Genomic DNA, 21,523 nt, shown 5'->3' on the forward strand with positions numbered 1-21,523 from the left:
GAATTTTTCCCGCCATACTGGTTGTGATGAGCAAATAGAGCAGACCAAATCTGAGACTAGGGAGAAGCGTTCTCCAGGTGAGCTGAGAATGCTATTACAACGATCTCCAGGTGACCAAAGATCATTTCACCTTCTCCCCCACAAATCTCAGAGTGCGATCCCAGCCTGAACCTGGCAACTCTATCTGGGACTCACCAAGAATTCCTAACACTGCCTTGCATGGGAATTTGGTAGAAGGAGGGACTGGGTTCAAGAGGATGTGATGTTATTTCCAGATGATGCCGTGTGGTCTCTCTGGTCCAGAGGCGTGTCGGGGGGGGATGTACCCTGAGACAAATGGTCTCTGGGTGCTACACTCATGCGGGGTGGAATGCCCCACCCCAGCACCACGCCCAGCCCGGGCTCCTGGAGCCCTTGGCCGGCAACCTAGCTTCTGCTTTCCCTACTGGGGACAGCAGAAGAGACTGAAGAGGTGCTTTATAAACACTGGGGCTGGGGTGGAGCTTAATGATGACATGCTGGGTGGGGCTGAGGCCGAAGGGAGCCCCGAGGGGGGGGGGAGCTCGGGGACTTCCTGCTGCCTGCCTTCGTGCCCAGACCAGGTCACAATTTGAGCCCCCCATGTGACCAGATTAGTGGCTGAGGCAAGGGTACCCACAATCCCTGGGCAGATCCTACTACTCTGGTCTTAACTAGAAGACTAGGAGGGATTTCTAAAAGCATAGCCATGTGGAGGCCATTTTTCTCCCTCCTCAATTCTTTGTGTGTGTGTGTGTGGAGATAAGGCCCTGTGTGATAAATTATGTAACTCGTCCATTCCCAGACCTGTTCACTAAGACTAGGGATATTTGGATATGTTTATCTTATTTATTTGTTCCATTTGTACCCCACCCTCTCTCCTGGCAGAGCCCGCCCATTAAATTCCTTTGGAAAAAATAGAAGTCATTAAGGTTGTACTAACTCTCTAGCAGAATCCCAACCCAGAGGGATTCTGGGAAACTCTCTTGCTCTGGGTGAGATGGACCCCCATATTGTTATATATGAAGCTTGGGTTGCTACAGCATCTTTGGCAATCTAATACTTCTTGAATAGGTCATCCTGGGGCATGCCATAGCTTTTTTAAAATTATTACTGTTCTGAATGTGTTGTTTTCTCTTACATAACTCAGTCTCTCCTCTAGCACTGAGATATCTTTGAACTTCCCTCCCTTGCCTCAGGGAAAAATTATTCCCTTGGAAGAAACACAGTAAGTTATATATACACCCAAGATCATGCCTATAGGGCAGGGAACTTTCTTTTTTGAAAAAGCAGTCACTGGCAGTGATGGTGGATAGCTCTAGGATCACTGGAAACTCTAAGATTTTACCCATGGCTCCCTGGGAGCTAGCTGCTGTCAATTCTATGGCCTTGCACAAATCACCTGAAACATTTCTAAAATGTTTCAGTCCCCCTCCTTACCATGAAATATGTCTGCACTCACCCCTCAAAATGATTCATGGCTGCCATTGCTGCATGTTTCCCCTACTTTTTTGGAGTAGGCATTGAAACAGTGCTTCTTCTATTCTCCTGCAATTTGGTGAAAATAAGCAAGTGAGGGGGAATGGAGTGAGTTCAGAAAATGGTGCTGAGTGAGGAGGAGGAGGAAGTTTAAGGAGACAACACAGAGGTGTGGAAAATGTTATAAACAGATTGCACAGGCAACTGGAGATGCTTTAAGCGTTCCACCAAAGAATCGTTTTAAAGGAGATACTTTAAAATGTTTCACGGTTGATAAAATGTTCTCGGGGAGGTAAGGGGAAAAAAGAAGACAATGCAGGAATCCATGGAGGAAATGTTTTATTTCCTGCCTCAAAACTTTTAAAAAGGTTTGTGTGGAGACGAATTATGTTTGGACTAGCAGTAAAGCCCATTTTAAAATGAAATAAAATGGTCTCTAGACATCGGGGGTGTGAGGATGGCCGCTCCCACCTTGTTTCCAAAGCCCTGCATGGCTTGGGAAACAGCGAAGGGTCTCCAATCCTCCATGAAAACCTGCACAGCTTGGGAAACAGGAAAGGGGCCCTGATCCTCCATGCAGGGCTCAGCTAGAGAATTGGGTTCTTCTTCCTCTTCTCCATGTTTCCCAAGATCTGTGCAGCTTAGGAAACAGGGAAGGGAGGTGGGGGGCTGATCCTCTGTGCTCGACTCAGCATGCTTCTCCCCCCACCTCCCTGCCCAAGGCCTGCAGGTCTTAGGGAGACGGGGGGTGGGGGTGGTTGGAATGTGAGGGACCGATTTCTAACCAGTGGGTGTGCAGGACTCACTTTGTGTGAATCCTGCATGCCCATTAACAGGAGTTTGTCGTCAGGACATTAAACCCTTAGCGAGGTATGTTTAAGGGCGTGACATGGTTATGCTGGTGCTGCTGCCTTGTTTCTCTGCCCCCACTTGAATATTAAGTTCCCCAGTGACAGTGGATTCAGCAGTAGGAGTACCTAGGGAGGTGGTGAGTTCTCAGTCTCTGGCAGTCCCTGGAGCCAGAGGCTGGATGAACACTATCAGGGGTTCATATAGGCTGATTCTACATTGAGCAAAAGGTTGGACAAGATGGCCTGTCGTGTCCAGCCCCTTCCATATTCTATGAGTCTATGGGCGTTCCCCACTTGCCACAGCCCCCTATGCGTGTGCTACTCTCCAGCGTGCATCATTTCTGAGATTGCATGGCTTCCCGACCCCGGTCTGTGAAGGTCATCAACAAGCCCGTTTGGAAGGCGCCAGGAATGATCTTGGCTGGCTGACAGCCCTTGGCCGATGGTAAACTCGCGTTATTAGCGCTTACTCTGTAGTGGGAGTGCTGGGGACCCCAGCTATAGCTACAGTAGCCAGCAGCTACTAGTAGTGGGAAAAGCGCTCTATGTTTTCCATGATTCTCAGTTCTCCCTACTCATAGGGACTTTCTTCCTCCACTCCCTAGTTCTCCCCCTCAAAAATCTAGCCAGTTCATTTTCAGAGTAATTTGCTGATAAATGCTTAGGTCTGAGAGCTTGAGTCTTGTCCCTGGTCAGAGGGGACAAACTTGTAGTAAACCCTCTTTAGAGAGTAGAGTTAACCAGCATCCCTTGCCTCTAAAGCAGCAATACATATGAACTGTACAGGGGCTTTAACAAAGGTCACAGAGATTACTTCATACACATTAAAAAAATATAAAGAAGTTTAATAAAATAAACAGTGCACGGCCTTAAACACAACAGGCAGGGAAATGGACCAAAAACAAAGCTCGTACAAATGAAGGGAGGGAAGGGAAGGGGAGGGGAGGGGAGGGAGCCCGGCATCTGGACATGGCATCTGGAGAACCCTTAAGTATGCCACTGCTCTGCAGAGTTTTCCTTGACGTCCTCCCTTCCAAGCACTGACCCTGCTTAGCTTTTGAGAGCTGATGAGGTTGGACCACACCACACCACCTCCCACTCCACAAGCCCTAAATCCACCTCTTGAAAAAAGAATCTCTCATCATCTAGATTAATGGGGGCAGCACAGTCCACGATTCATTCCCTGTTCTGCATGTAGAGAGCAAGAGATGAAAGGGCAGTGTTGTGACTCAGCCCCCTGATGGGCCTCTGAAATATCACATTTGAGAATCTGAATAGCAGGTCACAAGTCTGGAAAGGCACCAGTCACATTTGCTCCTGATTCATAAAAGGGATGTTTGCAGTGGTCCACTCTTTGCAAGTTGTAGTGCAATGCAAAGACTGGCCCTCTCAGCTTGACCTATCTCACAAAGTTGTTGGAGGAGGGGAGAGCAATGTTGTATGCTACTCATGGAGGAGAAAAATGTGGTATAAGCGACCTAAATATCTAATGAACTAATATCAGTCAGATTCCAATCTACCCCCTGCTGATTGAGGTGAATCTTCTTCACAGAATGCTACAAGTTCGATCAGCGGAGCAGGCCTCAAAAATGATTTGAAAGTGTTTGCAAGATAATAATTTTAAAAAATAAAAGAACAGCAGAATTAAGCACTTACCGCATCATAGAGCGCTTTCAGGAAGTTTAATTCATCTGTCAGGCCATCTGACTTAGCTTGCATCTCCACTTTGTTCATGAAAGAACCATCTACTTCCTGAAATAATGTAATGAATTTGTATTCTGTTAAAACGTGGCAGCAGCAGCTGAGAACATAAGAAGAATTGGGGCTGAATTGGACCAAGGGTTCATCTAACCCAGTATCCTGTTTTCAGTGAGGGCAGCCAGATGCTTCTTAGCATTCACAAGCAATATCAAAACAGGACTGATCATCTCTGTCCCCAATGAAGTAGACTCAATGTCACATATCTTACTGCATTGCAAGTTACATGAAGGTGAAAGGAAGCTGTTGATCCAACCATTGTTAACTCATCATGTATATCCATTCATAGATAACTCAGATACGAATTCTGTAAGAATATTATTAGAAGATCGTGTTTCTGCCATTTCACAGAAGGTAGCTAAATTTTGTATATTGGTACACAACAAGCGTAGTTCCTTATTAAAACAAAGAGCCGCACTGTGTGATGAGGACTGTAATAATGCCTGAAGCTAATGTTATTTATGAATAGATTTTATAATGGATTTTAATTTATATTATATTTTTGTATAAGTGGAGTGCTATGTATTCACATGTACTCTGATTTTAAACTATTGGCTGGCCAAAAGGCCGTAATTAATTAATTAATTAATTAATTAGTTAATTAATTAATTAATTAATTAGTTGATTAATTAATCAATCAATTAATTGATTAGCTAATTAGTTAATTAATCAATCAATCAATCAATCAATCAATCAATTAATATCTATCTATCTATCTATCTATCTATCTATCTATCTATCTATCTATCTATACTCTCTGTCCCCAAGATTTTACATTCAGAATATACTTCCTCCATAAATAGACATTCTTATAGCTCTCTTGCAGTTACTTAGTGCTTCATATTGATTACTTCTATCATCTTTCCATCAATCCTGCAATGTAGAATTACATTATTGTAGCCATAGCACAGATCGGGAGGGAGGGCTGAAAGAGAGCACCTTTCAAAGCCAGTTTGCTGAAAGATATGTGGTTTAAACAAAGGCTCCCAGCTCACTCTCTTCAGCCCTGCCTGGGACAGATCCTCCCTGTTGGTTTGCCTGCCTGCCTGCCTGCCAGCCAAGCAGAAGTCCACCTGGTGAGATGCCACCTGCTGCCCATGGGAAAGAGTGAGAGTCCTTCGCCACCCACCCCACTGGACACACCTGCAGGGGGTGGGGTCCTATGTTTATTAATTTTTTTGCTGGATGTTATTGCTGATGTTTGGTATTATACTGTTGTTGTTCAACGCCCTGAGCCCTTCAGGGGAGGGCGGTATACAAATCAAATAATGCCATACAATACAATATGGTAAAGATTCTGGGGAAATCTCTCTTCCCTTAAACTGAAAGCATTTTCTGTGGTTGCTATCAGTTGGCTGCTGCCAATGGAGACAAGTAATGACTAAAATAAGAGATCCACCCTGGCGATAGGAGAGGACTGATAATTCAATCATCTGGAGAATGACTGGATGATGTCCAGTTTGAATCCCACTGCCTCCTCTAATACTCACCCTAAGAGCTTAATCAAAAAGTTACTTCTCCCTGGACATACAGCTGGGAGAATAAAAATATGTTCTTTGTACGTAAGCCTCTTTTACTAAAACAGGAGTCCAGAACTGCTGAACAAGAAGGCATTATTCATTTACAAAAGAACTTCAAAGGGAGAAACCAATGGGAAATTGCTGAGGCAGCATTCTTCGGGGGGGGGGGAGTTCAGTGCTATCTCTTCACAAGGCATCAGCAAGGACCTACCATTTCTCACATAGGTGCAGATATCTTAGCACATCCAACCCTTTATGGATGTTAGTTAGTATAGCTACCCAGCACTAAACCTGTTTTGTGTTGATTCTACTTTGCCTGTCAATAGTTCTTTTGATTGGATATTGTTTGGAATTGGCCTCCCTTTGTAATATCTCCCCCCCCCCTTCATACACACACACACACACACATCATTTTGTTGCCTGCAGCTTTGAGCATAAATACATCTGCCTCATGATTGAACACTGCCTGCATTTGATGAAGCAATCCCGGACTCATGGAAGATATGGCTGGAATAAATTTTGTTAGTCTTTAAGGTACCAATTGAATGTTGTTTAATTTTGCTACAACAGAACGACCCAGGCCCCTCCCACACATGCAGAATAATGCACTTTCAGTCCACTTTCAATGCACTTTGTAGCTGGATTTCACTGTGCAGAATAGCAAAATCCACTTGCAAACAATTGTGAAGGAGGATTGAAAGTGGATTATTCTGCATGCGGGGAAGGGGCCCAAGTTACACACCAGGGATCAAGCATCTGTTAGTTAGCCACGAAACAGTTTTAAAGAACAGACTATTACCTTCTTGATGGCGACAAATTCATTTTCAGCTGTCGTGCGCCTGTTGATTTCGTCCTCGTATCTGTTAGGGATAGAAAGGCAAGTGTGTTGTAACTATTTTTTTTTTTTAAGGGGAAGGGGACAACGAGCAAAGTTAGGCATCAAAAGAATGTCAAGAAATGTCATTCCAACATTTCCGCCTGTGATGTTATCACTGGCGTAATGCCCATTGGGCAAGGTGGGCAGCTGCCCAGGGCATCACCTTGTGGGGGGCATCAAAATGCTGGGTTCGTTTTTGGGTATTGTAGTGGTTTTCCATTTTTGGCCTGCAGGGGGCGCAGTTTTTAGGCTAGCGGCACCGAAATTTCAGCGTATCATCAGGAGACTGTTCCTATGCTACCCCCCAAGTTTGGTGAGGTTTGGTTCAGGGAGTCCAAAGATGGGGGCTACAGTTTTGAGGGTCCATAACTTTGGCCCCCCTGAACCAAACTGCACCAAACTTGGGGGGTATCATTAGGGCAGTCTCCTGATGAGACCCTGAAAGTTTTGAGACTGTGCCTTCAGAAATGTGCCCCCCACAGCCTGCAACCCCCATTGACAGCAATGCAGAAAACTCAATGCAGAACAAAGATTCTTGGGCAAATTTCGGGATGTTCTTGCAGGGAGGGCATTCTTGGACGTATCAGCACCAAAATTTCAGGGTCTCATCTGGAGACTGTCATGATGGCAACCCCAAGGTTTGGTGCAGTTTGGTTCAGGGGGGGCCAAAGTTATGGACCCTCAAAACTGTAGCCCCCATCTCCTATTAGCTCCCATTGGAAACAATGGGGGATGGGGCACCCCCTTTGGGAGTCCATAACTTTGGACTCCTTGAACCAAACCTCACAGTCTCCTGATGATATGCTGAAATATTGGTGCTGATATGTCTAAAAATGCACCCCCTGCAGGCACCAATGTCCTGGTGCAAAAAAAATTTGGTCATGGTGAAGTGGCCACCCATGGGGGGGGGGGCATCCAACTCAGGTTTTGCCCAGGGCTACAGTTTGCCCAGGGCTGCCTCGTTACGCCCCTGGATGTTATAGTCTCAATCACTGTGTTTACTGATAACCACATCTCTTTATATTGAGTCTTTTCCCAGTATCTGCCATTTAGGACAAACTGCTACCAGTTTCAGATAGACATTTTTTGGTGGCTGTGTACTCTTGCTTGGGAGAAAACCCCATTGCTCATTCTGAGCAGGAGTGCCTTCATTGTTAAAAAACATTGAAGGAAAGTTTTCCTGGCACATCTCAAACATTTTTTATTAATGGGATGAGCAGTCATGTTATATATGACACTAATTACAACTCCCTGGATGTTATTGCTCTGTTCCACAATTTTTACAGTCCTATAAAGACTTGTTATAAATGCCCTCACTTCTTTAATGTGCCATGGATGCATCTCCTGTCTCAGCCATTGGCCAGAGTCCATGCCGGAAGAATCAAGAGATCATGGTCTGATACAAAGCCCTTCAAGCTCTACCTCATTCGTACTGGTGGATTGACCAGTGCAGAAATGAATGGACTGCTCCATTTCAGAGGGTGAGGCAGAAGCACCCAACTTGCTGAAAACAAGAACATCAGGCAAATAGATGGGGTAGATCGTTTCTCCAGGAAATGCTCATTTCTACCTGTGAGGAGCATTTTTTCCCTGAAGGGAGCATAACAAATGGTGTCCCCACTGCCACCATCTGAGGTCATGGCTAATGCCCTGTCTTGATGAACTTCCTGCATCCTTCCCGGGCTCACTTACTTCTTCCTGTAATCTTCCACAAGATCCTGTACATTTCTCAGCTCTCCATCCAGTTTTGACCGGTCATTCATCAGGGAATCCATCTGCTTCCTCAGGTTGTTGATGTAAACCTCAAACATGGGTTCTATGTTGATTTTGGTGGCCGTGCTGCCATGTTGCTGCAGGAGACTCCATTTGGTCTCCAGAACTTTGTTCTGCTGCTCCAGAAACCGCACCTGAAATCCATCAAGGGACATTTCAGTGGCCTGAAAAGCACAGCTGGAACCAGACCACACAATGGTCAATGCAGACAACCTCAATATGATGCATCTATGACTGGTTCTTGGTAGCATTGAGGTGAGCAAGCACACTTTCTGCCATCTAAATCCTCCATACATCAACAGCAGACAAGACTATGTTAGAATGAGCCAGGAACGGCATAAAGGCTCAGGAACCATGGTGCAGATTTCAGTACAGATTTTACCTTAACAACAATAACTGCCACATGGAGTTGTATAGTGGTTAGAGCAGTGGTAGTCATTCTGTGGCTCACAAAAAGCAATATTTGTGATTACCATCAACCAGAAAAGCCATGTTTACTTTCATTCCTGGCTTGAGGCCTGCACCCACTGGCATAATGCCCATTGGGCAAGGTGGGCAGCTGCCCAGGGCATCACCTTGTGGGGGGCATCAAAATGCTGGGTTCGTTTTTGGGTATTTTAGTGGTTTTCCAATTTTGGCCTGCAGGGGGCGCGGTTTTTAGGCTAGTGGCACCAAAATTTCAGGGTACCATCTGGAAACTGTTCTTAAGGTACTGCCCAGGTTTGGTGCAGTTTGGTTTAGGGAGTCCAAAGTTATGAACCCTCAAAGGGTAGCCCCCATCTCCTTAGCAAAGAATGGGGGATGGGGCACCCCCTTTGAGGGTCCATAAATTTGGACTCCCTAAACCAAACTGCACCAAACTTGGGGGGTATCATAAGGACAGTTTCCAGATGATACCCTGAAATTTTGGTGCTGATACGTCCAAAAACGCGCCCCCTGCAGGAACATCCCAGAAATTTGCCCAAGAATCTTTGTTCTGCATTGAGTTTTCTGTATTGCTGTCCATGGGGGTTGCAGGCTGGGGCGGGGGGACATTTCTGAAGGCACAGTCTCAAAACTTTCAGGATCTCATCAGGAGACTCCCCTGATGATACCCCCCAGGTTTGGTGCAGTTTGGTTCAGGGGGGCCAAAGTTATGGACCCTCAAAACTGTAGCCCCCATCTCCTATTAGCTCCCATTTGAAACAATAAGGGATGGGGCACCCCCTTTGGGAGTCCATAACTTTGGACTCCTTGAACCAAACCTCACCAAACCTGGGGGGGTATCATAAGGACAGTCTCCTGATGATATGCTGAAATTATCGTGCTGATATGTCTAATAATTCACCCCCTGCAGGCACCAATGTCCTGGTGCAAAAAAAATGTGGTCGTGGTGGAGTGGCCGCCCATGGGGGTGGGGGGGATCCAACTCAGGTTTTGCCCAGGGCTACAGTTTGCCCAGGGCTGCCTCGTTACGCCCCTGCTCAGGGACCATTGTGCAGATTAACAACAATAACTGCCACATGGAGTTGTATAGTGGTTAGAGCAGTGGTAGTCATTCTGTGGCTCACAAAAAGCAACATTTGTGATTACCATCAGCCAGAAAAGCCATGTTTGCTTTCATTCCTGGCTTGAGGCCTGCACCTCGGGGAAACTCGCAGCTTACCTGTTATTTTGGCAATGGTTGCTTCAAGGTGCAAGCCACCTGTCAGCCACAAACCCCGCCAGAGAAAGGGTTTGCCCACTTTCCTGAAGCATGCAGTAAATGCCACACTGGGGATCAGTGCTGAGAAGACCACAAGGGGCATGTCGAACAGCCACATGAGGCTCCTGAGTCACTGAGCAATTATCAGTGGGTTAAATCATTGGGTTAAATTGCCAGACTAGCAGTGGAGAGACCCAAATCCCTGCTCAGCTGGGCCAGTCACCAGCAGTGGTGCAGGAGGTTAAGAGCTCGTGTATCTAATCTGGAGGAACCGGGTTTGATTCCCAGCTCTGCCGCCTGAGCTGTGGAGGCTTATCTGGGGAATTCAGATTAGCCAGTACACTCCCACGCACGCCAGCTGGGTGACCTTGGGCTAGTCACAGCTTCTCGGAGCTCTCTCAGCCTCACCCACCTCACAGGGTGTTTGTTGTGAGGGGGGAAGGGCAAGGAGATTGTCAGCCCCTTTGAGTCTCCTGCAGGAGAGAAAGGGGGGATATAAATCCAAACTCTTCTTCTTCTTTTGGCATAACCCACCTCAAAGTCATTGTGAGGATAAAACAGAAAAGGAAAAAACCATGAACTTCAAGTGCAAGATTTTTCACAAGTGATAAATAGATCCAGAGGTGGGATCCAACCAGTTCTCACCACTTCTCTAGAAGTGGTTACTAATTTTTTTCTGAGTGCCGAGAAGGGGTTACTAAGGCAACCTCCCTGCCCAATGGGGACCGGAGGGGCGTGTGTGTGGCGGCGCCACTGTTTGAATCCCACCACCATCGGAGCCTGTTGTTCACATTTTTGGATCCCACCACTGAATAGATCCATTAATGTTGTTGAAATAAACTCAGGGATAGTTAAAATTGCACAAATGTTCACATTTTCCTGAAAACCATTGGCAATATCTTTGCAATCCTGAACCGCAGTCTCACAAGGAAGCACAGTCTAGTGGTGGGATTCAAATAACTTAACAACCAGTTCCGGAGGTGAGATTTAAATACTTTAACAGCTGGTTGTTTACAAGCACCATTTTATCAACCGGTTCGGCCGAAGTGGCGCAAACCTGCTGAATCTCACCACTGGCATTGTCCTATCACACCCTGCGCTGTGGTGGCGGCAGGGACTGGAAATGCAGTCACTTGTTTATGTCTGCTGAAAGAGGTCAGAGTTGCCATTTGAAACAGGGATTCTCTGGCTTGCTGCGGTCCCAGCATGATGTGTTTTGAAACATAAAAGGAAAAAAAATGGAGGGAACAGGACTTTAAAGCCCCATCCTCAAAAAAAGAGTGAAGAGAGAATGTGAATTCTAAGCCCACGCAATAAGAAGAGTTTGGGTTTTATACCCCCACTTTCTCTCCTGTAAGGAGACTCAAGGTGGATTACAAACTCCTTTCCCTTCCTTTCTCCACGACAGACACCTTGTGAGGTGGGTGGGGCTGAGAGAGTTCCAAAGAACTGTGACTAGCCCAAGGCCACCCAGTAGGAATGTAGGAGTGGGGAAACAAATCCAGTTCACCAGGTAAGAGTCTGCCACTCACATACAGAAGTGGGGGATCAAACCCGTTTCTCCAGACTAGAGTCCACCTGCTCTTCAGCACAACACCACGCTGGTTCTATTGTGAGATACAATGAATTGTCCAGTGCAGTTCCATGTAGATTTTCTCCAGTCTAAGTAACTCTGCATATTTTATTCATTGTTGCATATTTTTTCTTGTATATTTATAATGTTTTGAATACAGTTGTTGATGTTTTGTTTTGTAATGGCCTATGGCTACATTCAAATAAATTCATTCATTCATTCAAGGAACTTTGAATAGGATTGCATTGTTTTTTGCCCCATGCAAATGCTTATCCTTTTGTAACAAAGGAGGGACTTTCAAAATGTTTTAAATTGCCGAAGTCTGGACTTCTCCTGTGATTACCTAAACTCTTTGGAAGTATCTTCATGGTATGGAAGAGCTTGTAGTCATTTGTCCTGATCCTAGTCTTCACTGAAACATGATGGGTAATGTGATTGAGAGTCAGCGTGGTGTAGTGGTTAAGAGTTGGTGGATTCTAATCTGGAGAACCGGGTTTGATTCCCCACTCCTCCAGCTGAGTGGCAGAGGCTTATCTGGTAAACCAGGTGTGTTTCCACACTCCTACATTCCTGCTGGGTGACCTTGAGCTAGTCACAATTCTTTGAAACTCTCTCAGCCCCACCTACCTCACAAGATGTCTGTTGTGGGGAGAGGAAGGGAAAGGAGCTTGTAGGCCACCTTGAGTCTCCTTATAGGAGAGAAAGGTGGGATATAAATCCAAAACGATCTTCTTCTTATGTGAATCCAGTCTGTCCTGGCTACTCTCTTTTGCTTTATAAGGTCATTTGAAACATACCTTAACTGATGTGAACTGAGTCAAGTGAAAACATTTTAGATTTTCCTTCCTTTGCTAAGGCCCCTTCCGCACACGCAAAATAATGCGTTTTCAAACCACTTTCACAACTGTTTGCAAGTGGATTTTGCTATTCCACACAGCTTCAAAGAGCACTGAAAGCAGTTTGAAAGTGCATTATTCTGCAGGTGCGGAATGAGCCTAAGTTTGTATTATGGACAATCTATATAGAGAGTTTTTATTTAGAGTTTTTGTGGTTTTTAACGTAATTATGTTATCAATCCGTCTGATCAATGACTGTGTTAAATGGAACTTCAGCTACATTTCTTATGTGCAGCAAGCTCTCCATCCCTTGCCTTGTGCAGATGATGGGCGAGCCATCCACTACAATAACAGGCTCCAGATAGTTACTGACAGAACTGCAAATCAAGGACATTCAACTGACTTTTGTTTTAGTGCAAGAAAATGGCTCACATTTGTCACAAGGCTGGTTGCCAACACGCCAGAAAAAAGTCCTGCTTGTCCAAAATTTTTTTTGCACCAGGACATTGGTGCCTGCAGGGGGTGCATTTTTAGAGACTATCCTGATGGGACCCCCCAAGTTTGGTGCAGTTTGGTTTAGGGGGTCCAAAGTTATGGACCCTCAAAGGGGATGCCCTTTGAAGGTCCATAAGTATGGACCCTCTGAACCAAACTGCACCAAACTTGGGGGGTGCCATCATGGCAGTCTCCAGATGATACCCAGAAATTTTGGTGCGGATACATCCAAAAATGCACCCCCTGCAGGAACATCCCAGAAATTTGCCCAAGAATCTTTGTTCTGCATTGAGTTTTCTGCATTGCTGTCAATGGGGGTTGCAGGCTGTGGGGGGGCACATTTATGAAGGCACAGTCTCAAAACTTTCAGGGTCTCATCAGGAGACTGTCCTAATGATACCCCCCAGGTTTGGTGCAGTTTGGTTTGGAAGGGGCAAAAGTTATGGACCCTTAAAACTGTAGCCCCCATCTCCTATTAGCTCCCATTGGAAACAATGGGAGATGGGGTCACCCCTGAACCAAACCTCACCACACTTGGGGGGTAGCATAAGGACGGTCTCCTGATGATACGCTGAAATGTTGGTGCCGCTAGCCTAAAAACTGCGCCCCCTGCAGGCCAAAAATGGAAAACCACTAAAGTACCCCAAAACGAACCCTGCATTTTGTTGCCCACCACAAGGTGGTGCCCTGGGCAGCTGCCCACCTTGCCCAATGGGCATTACGCCCCTGAGAAAATGCCTCTGAATACAGTAACACTTTCCTTAAAAGCTTTTATAGCTAACCTGTAAGGAGCATAAATTCCCTTTGGAGCATAAGGAGCATAAATTCCCTTTGGTAAATTGGCTGTGACTTTGGCTCTTGAAATCTGCTCTTGCCGCTGAAAATGTGCTTGTGATCTTATCCTGGGATTCGTTTCTCGACTACCCTGTCCCATAAATCTCCTGGGCCCAAACACATCAATGTAACGGACTCACCTTGTCAATGAACGATGCAAACTTGTTGTTGAGGGTCTTGATCTGCTCCCTTTCCTGCACGCGCACTTTTTGGATCTCTGGGTCAATCTCAAGGTTGAGCGGTGACAGGAGGTTGGAGTTGACAGTCACTTGTTGGATGCCCCCAGGAGGGGCAATGGGGCCCATTCTTCCGCCTCCGACAAAACTCCCCATTCCAAAGCCGCCACCGTATCCTCCAGCTCCATAGCCCATTCCTCCATAGCCTCCAGCTCCCCCAGCACCAAATCCACTGCCACCAAAACCACTGCCACCAAACCCACCACTTCCACCCATGAAGCTTCCCCCACCGGCACTGATGGAGGTGCTCTTTGTACCCCCTAGGCTGTAGAGACTTCTACTACCAAAGCCACCTCCTACCCCTACATTTCCTCGACCACCACGGGACAAAGAAACTGAACTGAAGCTCCCTTTAGACCCACCGGGAAGGACCGTGTTGGAAGAGGCATAGCCACTGGACATCCTGACCCCACTCCCCGATTTAGAACTGAACTGCCTGCTCATTGTGTCTGATGCCAAAGAGATAGAAGAAGTTAGCAAAGAAATAGCAAGAGGGCTAGAAAGAGAGAGAGGACACCGGACCCCTCTCTGAGATGGGACCTTGGTCTCCCCTCTACTTATATGTCTAGGTGAAGAGATGGGTGTGGCTGGCATCAGGTAATTAATTAAGACTTAAATTATTGGGTTGGGTTAGATCTGGCAGCCACAAAATCCATTTCAACGGCCTTCGGTGTTTCTTTGAAGTGAAGCAAGACGCAAAAATTGCTTGGCTTGCAGGCTTTAATGGCAGGAAAAATGTGTATGCTAACAAATTAATTTTCCCACCACCAACACCGCACCTAAATGAAATATCATCATTGCATCTCAACAGGGTTTTAAAGGGTTTTTTTTAAAAAACACACATTCACTTTAATTGAGGATGATGGTTCTTTAGAATCTGACTTCAAAGGTTCATTGCCCTCCCCCCCTCCCCCCCATCCTTTCTTTTTAAGCTCTCCCTCTGGCTTCAAATCTATCATTCTTCAATGATAAGACTGAATCATAAAGTCGCCTTGAGGCAGTTTTGGTTTGTAGTATGTCTCTTCCAAAAACCAATTCTCTTTTTGGAACACGAAGAAGTACTTTTCTTAGCCCCTGGCTATTTTCGGTAGGTGCCTTAGGAAAAAAAAAACACTTCAGTTGCTCTTGTTGAAAAGAACTTTTTCTTCCCCCCACCCCCAGCACAACTTGAGTTGTTTCTGCTGAAGAACAACAGAGGTCAATGGTGTTCTTGGTAGGATGGCCAGCTAAGGGTGGCAAAAAAACCAGGAACACCTTAAAACAGAGGACAACATTTGCATATTTGTGTAGCTACTGGCTTAATGTCAACCTACGCATCCCCTCAATGACCAGTCCTGGATTTCATGAATCAGGTTTTTTCATTCATTAACATGAATGCGCTCATAGAACAATGGGTTGGTCACTGTGCACCATGTCAGGAATTTCAATCTAGCAGTCACAGAGAGCCAATGATCTCCCATGGCATCCCAGAATTGCCTTGGTTCAAGTTGGCTACTAACGGTTTCGACATCAATGGCCAGTCCTATTTGATAGTTATTATTATTCCAAATACCTTGAAGTTGTGCTGCTGCCTGACAAGATGGCTGACATGGTGGTAGACAAGATGAAGGCACTGTTCACTTATCATTTTATTCATGGAGAGCTCATAGGTGACCATTTCCCATTTGTGAATTCCATGATGAAACAATTTGCATCTGAATAGGACATTCCCATCACCCACTCCAGCCCTGGCTGTCCCCAATCCAATGGTCAGGCCAAACACCTCTGATCTCAGCCTAACCTACCCCAGGGTCATTGTGAGGAGAGCAATGGAAACTGCTTTGGGTCCCCATCATGGAGAAACACAGGGAACATGAGTTGTCTCCTGGACAGTAGCATTCACTCAGGCACCGGTTCTTGGGACCATGATCCAGCAGAGACATGCTGCTCCAAAACAACAGCTTTTTATTTGCAAGAAGGGCAGCCCTTACAACCCTTTCAGCTGATATACAAGAACTGGGAGCTGAAACCAAGAGCTCCACCCCATGGGATCAAACTAAGGCCGTTTCCGCACGGCCCCCCAGGCGCCCCCACGCCGGCAAGAATTCTGCCGGCGTGGGGGCAGAGGCCGTTCGCACGCAAGCGTGCGAGCGGCCTCAGGAGAGGCCGGCGGATGATGCATGCTCCGGGTGATGGAGTCAGCTTTCTGTCTCTTCCTTGTCCCATCTCACCTTAAACCTCACTGCCGCCTGTTGAAAGCTCCGAAGCCTCGCCACCACGCTGCCTCCTGACCTCTCCAGGGGTCGGAGGACAGTGAGGGAGGGGCTTCGGGAGGCTGTGCAGGCTGGGACGCATCGGGACAAGGTGAGTGGGAAAGGGCAGGGAAACAGCGTGTTTCCCTCGGTGCAGGTTCGCACTGGGTGTCATTGAACACGCTTGTTAGGGGCAAAAAAAAAACAACCCTTTAAAGGGTTAGTTTTAGGGTGGCCCACGCCGCTCTGGGGGAGGGGGAGCCGAAGGTTATGCGAGCTTGGCTCCCCGGGAACGGCATGCTTTGTCATCCCCCAGGGCGCCATAAAAGGGCCGTGCGGAAACGGCCTAAATCAAACAGATAATAGGGGACAAGAAGACTGTGTTTCTCCATGATGGGGACCCAAACATATATACATAGTGAATATACCACATTCCCCTTCTTTACTTTGGTGTGGTCACAGAGCTCGATGGTCATAAATCATATTTCAGACCCACTTTGGGTGCTCTCTGTATAAGACAGAAAATAAATAAAAAGGGTTGGGCACAGTAGGTCTGCTTTGTGAAAGGTGGTTTGCTAAGCCTGCGCACATCTTTCAATGTCAGTTATCCAGTACTAGCCTGAGCCACCCCTTGTACTCTAGTCTGTGCCTAGCTCTACAGGTATTTTATGTATTAATATGCCTCTTCTCACAAAGAGATCCATGGAGCAAGTGGTACCGTTAGGATTGGGGCCTCAAAGTGGGGGCTAGAGTGCTACCCAATTACAACTGAGATCAGTTTTCCTTAAAGGAAACAATTACTTCAGAAGGCAGGTGCTATGGTATACCATAGAGTCTAGAAGAGAGAGAAGCCACATACACATCCAAAGAAATGAAATTCAAGAGTGACATTCTATCTCAGCCAAGCTCCTTCCCTTCTGTAAACTTCATCTTCCCAGTTACCACCTTGGGGAATTTCCCAAGCTAGAGTTGGCAACCCCAGGTAGAGTTCATATGTAGGCTTACTAGCTCATGCATTTTGTGCATCCTAGGCTTAAGTGTCTGCATGGCCACACCTTGTCAATCAATTTAGATTGTTACCTCCTCAGGGCAGGGGTTGTCTTTTTTGAACTCAGTCCAGCATTGTGTACATTAATGAAGTTATATACAGTAATAAATACTACTAGTAAGAACACTTGCATGGGCAGTTTGGTTTTTTCCTCAGTTGGAGAAGGCCAAATATGACCATGGATCCATATAGCATCAACACACATTTTTGCTTGTTTTCCTTTAGATCTAAACACAAAACAAGTATAAATCAGCACAAAGTGTGCATCAAATTCAGTTGGACCACTCAAGCTATATGGCAGGATAGGATAACAATGTGAATTCAGGAATATCTGAACTCTGTAGCACATAAATAAAATCCAAATTTTGCACCCAAGGTAAGTTTAATGATCCAAATTCTCCATTGTGTGTATCTAAGATTTGGGTTTGTTTGTTTTTTAAGTTACCAATAGTAACTAGGTGCTATTTTGCTTTTGTAACAGAGTCATAAAATAGGGACAAAAGTGATAAAGAATCCTCTGACTTTTAAGATGTCACCAGGAATTACTGCCATATTTTTTGAGTTTTTTTATACAGCCACAAGAGCAAGAATCTTGTCTTGGAAAATGAAAGATTAGGGAGGAAGTCACACATTATGTCCAAATGGATGGAGGGAAACCATTAAAAAATACAATATACTGTAGCCTTGAAAGGCTGCAATTTTGAGTGAAAGAGTGGAGGATGGAAGGATATATAACCTATTCCCCATTATTTTTCTGTTCAAAGTGCTCCCTTTCAAATCATTCCCTCCCCCATGTGTGTGTCTGTTTAAGAAGGCAGATATACATTTGGAACTCTGGGGTGGTGAAGCAAATAGCCACACAGGAAGGTAATTCTGAATGGCAAACAGCCAGGGGGGAAAATAGCTAAACCTGCTTCCAATCCAGGGGCGTAACGAGGCAGCCCTGGGCAAACTGTAGCCCTGGGCAAAACCTGAGTTGGATGCCCCCCACCCCCATGGCAACCACTCCACCACGACCAAAAATTTTTTTGCACCAGGACATTGGTGCCTTCAGGGGGTGCATTTTTAGACATATCCGCACCATATCATCTGGAAACTGTCCTTATGGTACCCCCAAAGTTTGGTGCAGTTTGGTTTAGGGGGTCCATTCTTTGCTAAGGAGATGGGGGCTACCCTTTGAGGGTCCATAACTTTAGACCCCCTGAACCAAACTGCACTAAACTTGGGGGGTGCCATCATCTCCAGATGATACCCGGAAATTTTGGTGCCGATACATCCAAAAATGCCCCCCCCCCCTGCAGGAACATCCTAGAAATTTGCCCAAGAATCTTTGTTCTGCATTGAGTTTTCTGCATTGCTGTCAATGGGGGTTGCAGGCTGTGGGGGGCACATTTATGAAGGCACAGTCTCAAAACTTTCAGGGTCTCATCAGGAGAGTCTGCCCTCGACACTCCCCAGGTTTGGTGCAGCCGGTCTAGGGTGTGCCAAAGTGCTATGGACCCTCGAAACTGTGGCCCCCATCTCCTATTAGCTCCCATTGGAAATGTCATTAGGATAGGGGCACCCCCTTTGGGAGTCCCATAACTTGGACCTCTTTGAACCAAAACCCTCACCAACCTTGGGGGGTAGTATAAGTACAGTCCCCCGATGATGCGCCGAAATTTTGGTGCCGCTACCCTCCCCCCCCACCCCCCCCCCCCCCCCCCCCCCCCCCCCCCCACCCCCCCCCCCCCCCCCCCCCCCCCCCCCCCCCCCCCCCCCCCCCCCCCCCCCCCCCCCCCCCCCCCCCCCCCCCCCCCCCCCCCCCCCCCCCCCCCCCCCCCTCCACCCCCCCCACCCCCCCCTCCCCCCCCCCCCCCCCCCCTCCATCCCCCCCCCCCTCCACCCCCCCCCCCCCCCACCCCCCCACCCCCCCACCCCCCCACCCCCCCACCCCCCCACCCCCCCACCCCCCCCCCCCCCCACCCCCCCCCCCCCCCACCCCCCCCCCCCCCCCCCCCCCCCCCCCCCCACCCCCCCCCCCCCCCACCCCCCCCGCCCCCCACCCCCCCCCCCCCCCACCCCCCCCCCCCCCCACCCCCCCCCCCCCCCACCCCCCCCCCCCCCCACCCCCCCCCCCCCCCACCCCCCCCCCCCCCCACCCCCCCCCCCCCCCACCCCCCCCCCCCCCCACCCCCCCCCCCCCCCACCCCCCCCCCCCCCCACCCCCCCCCCCCCCCACCCCCCCCCCCCCCCACCCCCCCCCCCCCCCACCCCCCCCCCCCCCCACCCCCCCCCCCCCCCACCCCCCCCCCCCCCCACCCCCCCCCCCCCCCACCCCCCCCCCCCCCCACCCCCCCCCCCCCCCACCCCCCCCCCCCCCCACCCCCCCCCCCCCCCACCCCCCCCCCCCCCCACCCCCCCCCCCCCCCACCCCCCCCCCCCCCCACCCCCCCCCCCCCCCACCCCCCCCCCCCCCCACCCCCCCCCCCCCCCACCCCCCCCCCCCCCCACCCCCCCCCCCCCCCACCCCCCCCCCCCCCCACCCCCCCCCCCCCCCACCCCCCCCCCCCCCCACCCCCCCCCCCCCCCACCCCCCCCCCCCCCCACCCCCCCCCCCCCCCACCCCCCCCCCCCCCCACCCCCCCCCCCCCCCACCCCCCCCCCCCCCCACCCCCCCCCCCCCCCACCCCCCCCCCCCCCCACCCCCCCCCCCCCCCACCCCCCCCCCCCCCCACCCCCCCCCCCCCCCACCCCCCCCCCCCCCCACCCCCCCCCCCCCCCACCCCCCCCCCCCCCCACCCCCCCCCCCCCCCACCCCCCCCCCCCCCCACCCCCCCCCCCCCCCACCCCCCCCCCCCCCCACCCCCCCCCCCCCCCACCCCCCCCCCCCCCCACCCCCCCCCCCCCCCACCCCCCCCCCCCCCCACCCCCCCCCCCCCCCACCCCCCCCCCCCCCCACCCCCCCCCCCCCCCACCCCCCCCCCCCCCCACCCCCCCCCCCCCCCACCCCCCCCCCCCCCCACCCCCCCCCCCCCCCACCCCCCCCCCCCCCCACCCCCCCCCCCCCCCACCCCCCCCCCCCCCCACCCCCCCCCCCCCCCACCCCCCCCCCCCCCCACCCCCCCCCCCCCCCACCCCCCCCCCCCCCCACCCCCCCCCCCCCCCACCCCCCCCCCCCCCCACCCCCCCCCCCCCCCACCCCCCCCCCCCCCCACCCCCCCCCCCCCCCACCCCCCCCCCCCCCCACCCCCCCCCCCCCCCACCCCCCCCCCCCCCCACCCCCCCCCCCCCCCACCCCCCCCCCCCCCCACCCCCCCCCCCCCCCACCCCCCCCCCCCCCCACCCCCCCCCCCCCCCACCCCCCCCCCCCCCCACCCCCCCCCCCCCCCACCCCCCCCCCCCCCCACCCCCCCCCCCCCCCACCCCCCCCCCCCCCCACCCCCCCCCCCCCCCACCCCCCCCCCCCCCCACCCCCCCCCCCCCCCACCCCCCCCCCCCCCCACCCCCCCCCCCCCCCACCCCCCCCCCCCCCCACCCCCCCCCCCCCCCACCCCCCCCCCCCCCCACCCCCCCCCCCCCCCACCCCCCCCCCCCCCCACCCCCCCCCCCCCCCACCCCCCCCCCCCCCCACCCCCCCCCCCCCCCACCCCCCCCCCCCCCCACCCCCCCCCCCCCCCACCCCCCCCCCCCCCCACCCCCCCCCCCCCCCACCCCCCCCCCCCCCCACCCCCCCCCCCCCCCACCCCCCCCCCCCCCCACCCCCCCCCCCCCCCACCCCCCCCCCCCCCCACCCCCCCCCCCCCCCACCCCCCCCCCCCCCCACCCCCCCCCCCCCCCACCCCCCCCCCCCCCCACCCCCCCCCCCCCCCACCCCCCCCCCCCCCCACCCCCCCCCCCCCCCACCCCCCCCCCCCCCCACCCCCCCCCCCCCCCACCCCCCCCCCCCCCCACCCCCCCCCCCCCCCACCCCCCCCCCCCCCCACCCCCCCCCCCCCCCACCCCCCCCCCCCCCCACCCCCCCCCCCCCCCACCCCCCCCCCCCCCCACCCCCCCCCCCCCCCACCCCCCCCCCCCCCCACCCCCCCCCCCCCCCACCCCCCCCCCCCCCCACCCCCCCCCCCCCCCACCCCCCCCCCCCCCCACCCCCCCCCCCCCCCACCCCCCCCCCCCCCCACCCCCCCCCCCCCCCACCCCCCCCCCCCCCCACCCCCCCCCCCCCCCACCCCCCCCCCCCCCCACCCCCCCCCCCCCCCACCCCCCCCCCCCCCCACCCCCCCCCCCCCCCACCCCCCCCCCCCCCCACCCCCCCCCCCCCCCACCCCCCCCCC

At 51.9% G+C, this 21,523-nt stretch overlaps 2 protein-coding genes across 2 annotated transcripts in view; one reads left to right on the top strand and one right to left on the bottom strand.

Annotated features, from left to right (window-relative positions):
* Window positions 1-3,992: 3,992 nt before the first annotated feature.
* LOC125427914 (keratin, type II cytoskeletal 1-like) lies at window positions 3,993-14,475 on the bottom strand. Its single transcript, XM_048487480.1, has 4 exons — window positions 13,839-14,475; window positions 8,196-8,410; window positions 6,426-6,486; window positions 3,993-4,100 (listed from the first exon to the last, which is right to left on the bottom strand). Exons 1-4 carry the CDS (start codon window positions 14,376-14,378, stop codon window positions 3,993-3,995), a joined length of 924 nt encoding a protein of 307 aa, XP_048343437.1. The 5' UTR covers window positions 14,379-14,475.
* Window positions 14,476-14,511: 36 nt separating this feature from the next.
* LOC125427915 (keratin, type II cytoskeletal 60 kDa, component III-like) overlaps window positions 14,512-21,523 on the top strand; it is a 33,124-nt gene continuing 26,112 nt past the window's right edge. The window contains 2 exon segments of the mRNA XM_048487481.1: window positions 14,512-14,531; window positions 16,214-16,277. Coding sequence (XP_048343438.1) covers window positions 14,512-14,531; window positions 16,214-16,277 — 84 coding nt within the window.

Source organism: Sphaerodactylus townsendi, linkage group LG03 (assembly GCF_021028975.2).
Source record: "Sphaerodactylus townsendi isolate TG3544 linkage group LG03, MPM_Stown_v2.3, whole genome shotgun sequence".
Classification (NCBI taxonomy): domain Eukaryota; kingdom Metazoa; phylum Chordata; class Lepidosauria; order Squamata; family Sphaerodactylidae; genus Sphaerodactylus; species Sphaerodactylus townsendi.

Bases quoted from the DNA above. Each gene is read 5' to 3' on its own strand.
- LOC125427914 (XM_048487480.1), bottom strand. From the start codon at position 14,378: ATGAGCAGGCAGTTCAGTTCTAAATCGGGGAGTGGGGTCAGGATGTCC. The intron at 8,411-13,838 runs GTGAGTCCGTTA...GATGGATTTCAG, and splicing joins TTGCATCGTTCATTGACAAG to GTGCGGTTTCTGGAGCAGCA. The intron at 6,487-8,195 runs GTAAGTGAGCCC...TATCCCTAACAG, and splicing joins GTGGAAGATTACAGGAAGAA to ATACGAGGACGAAATCAACA.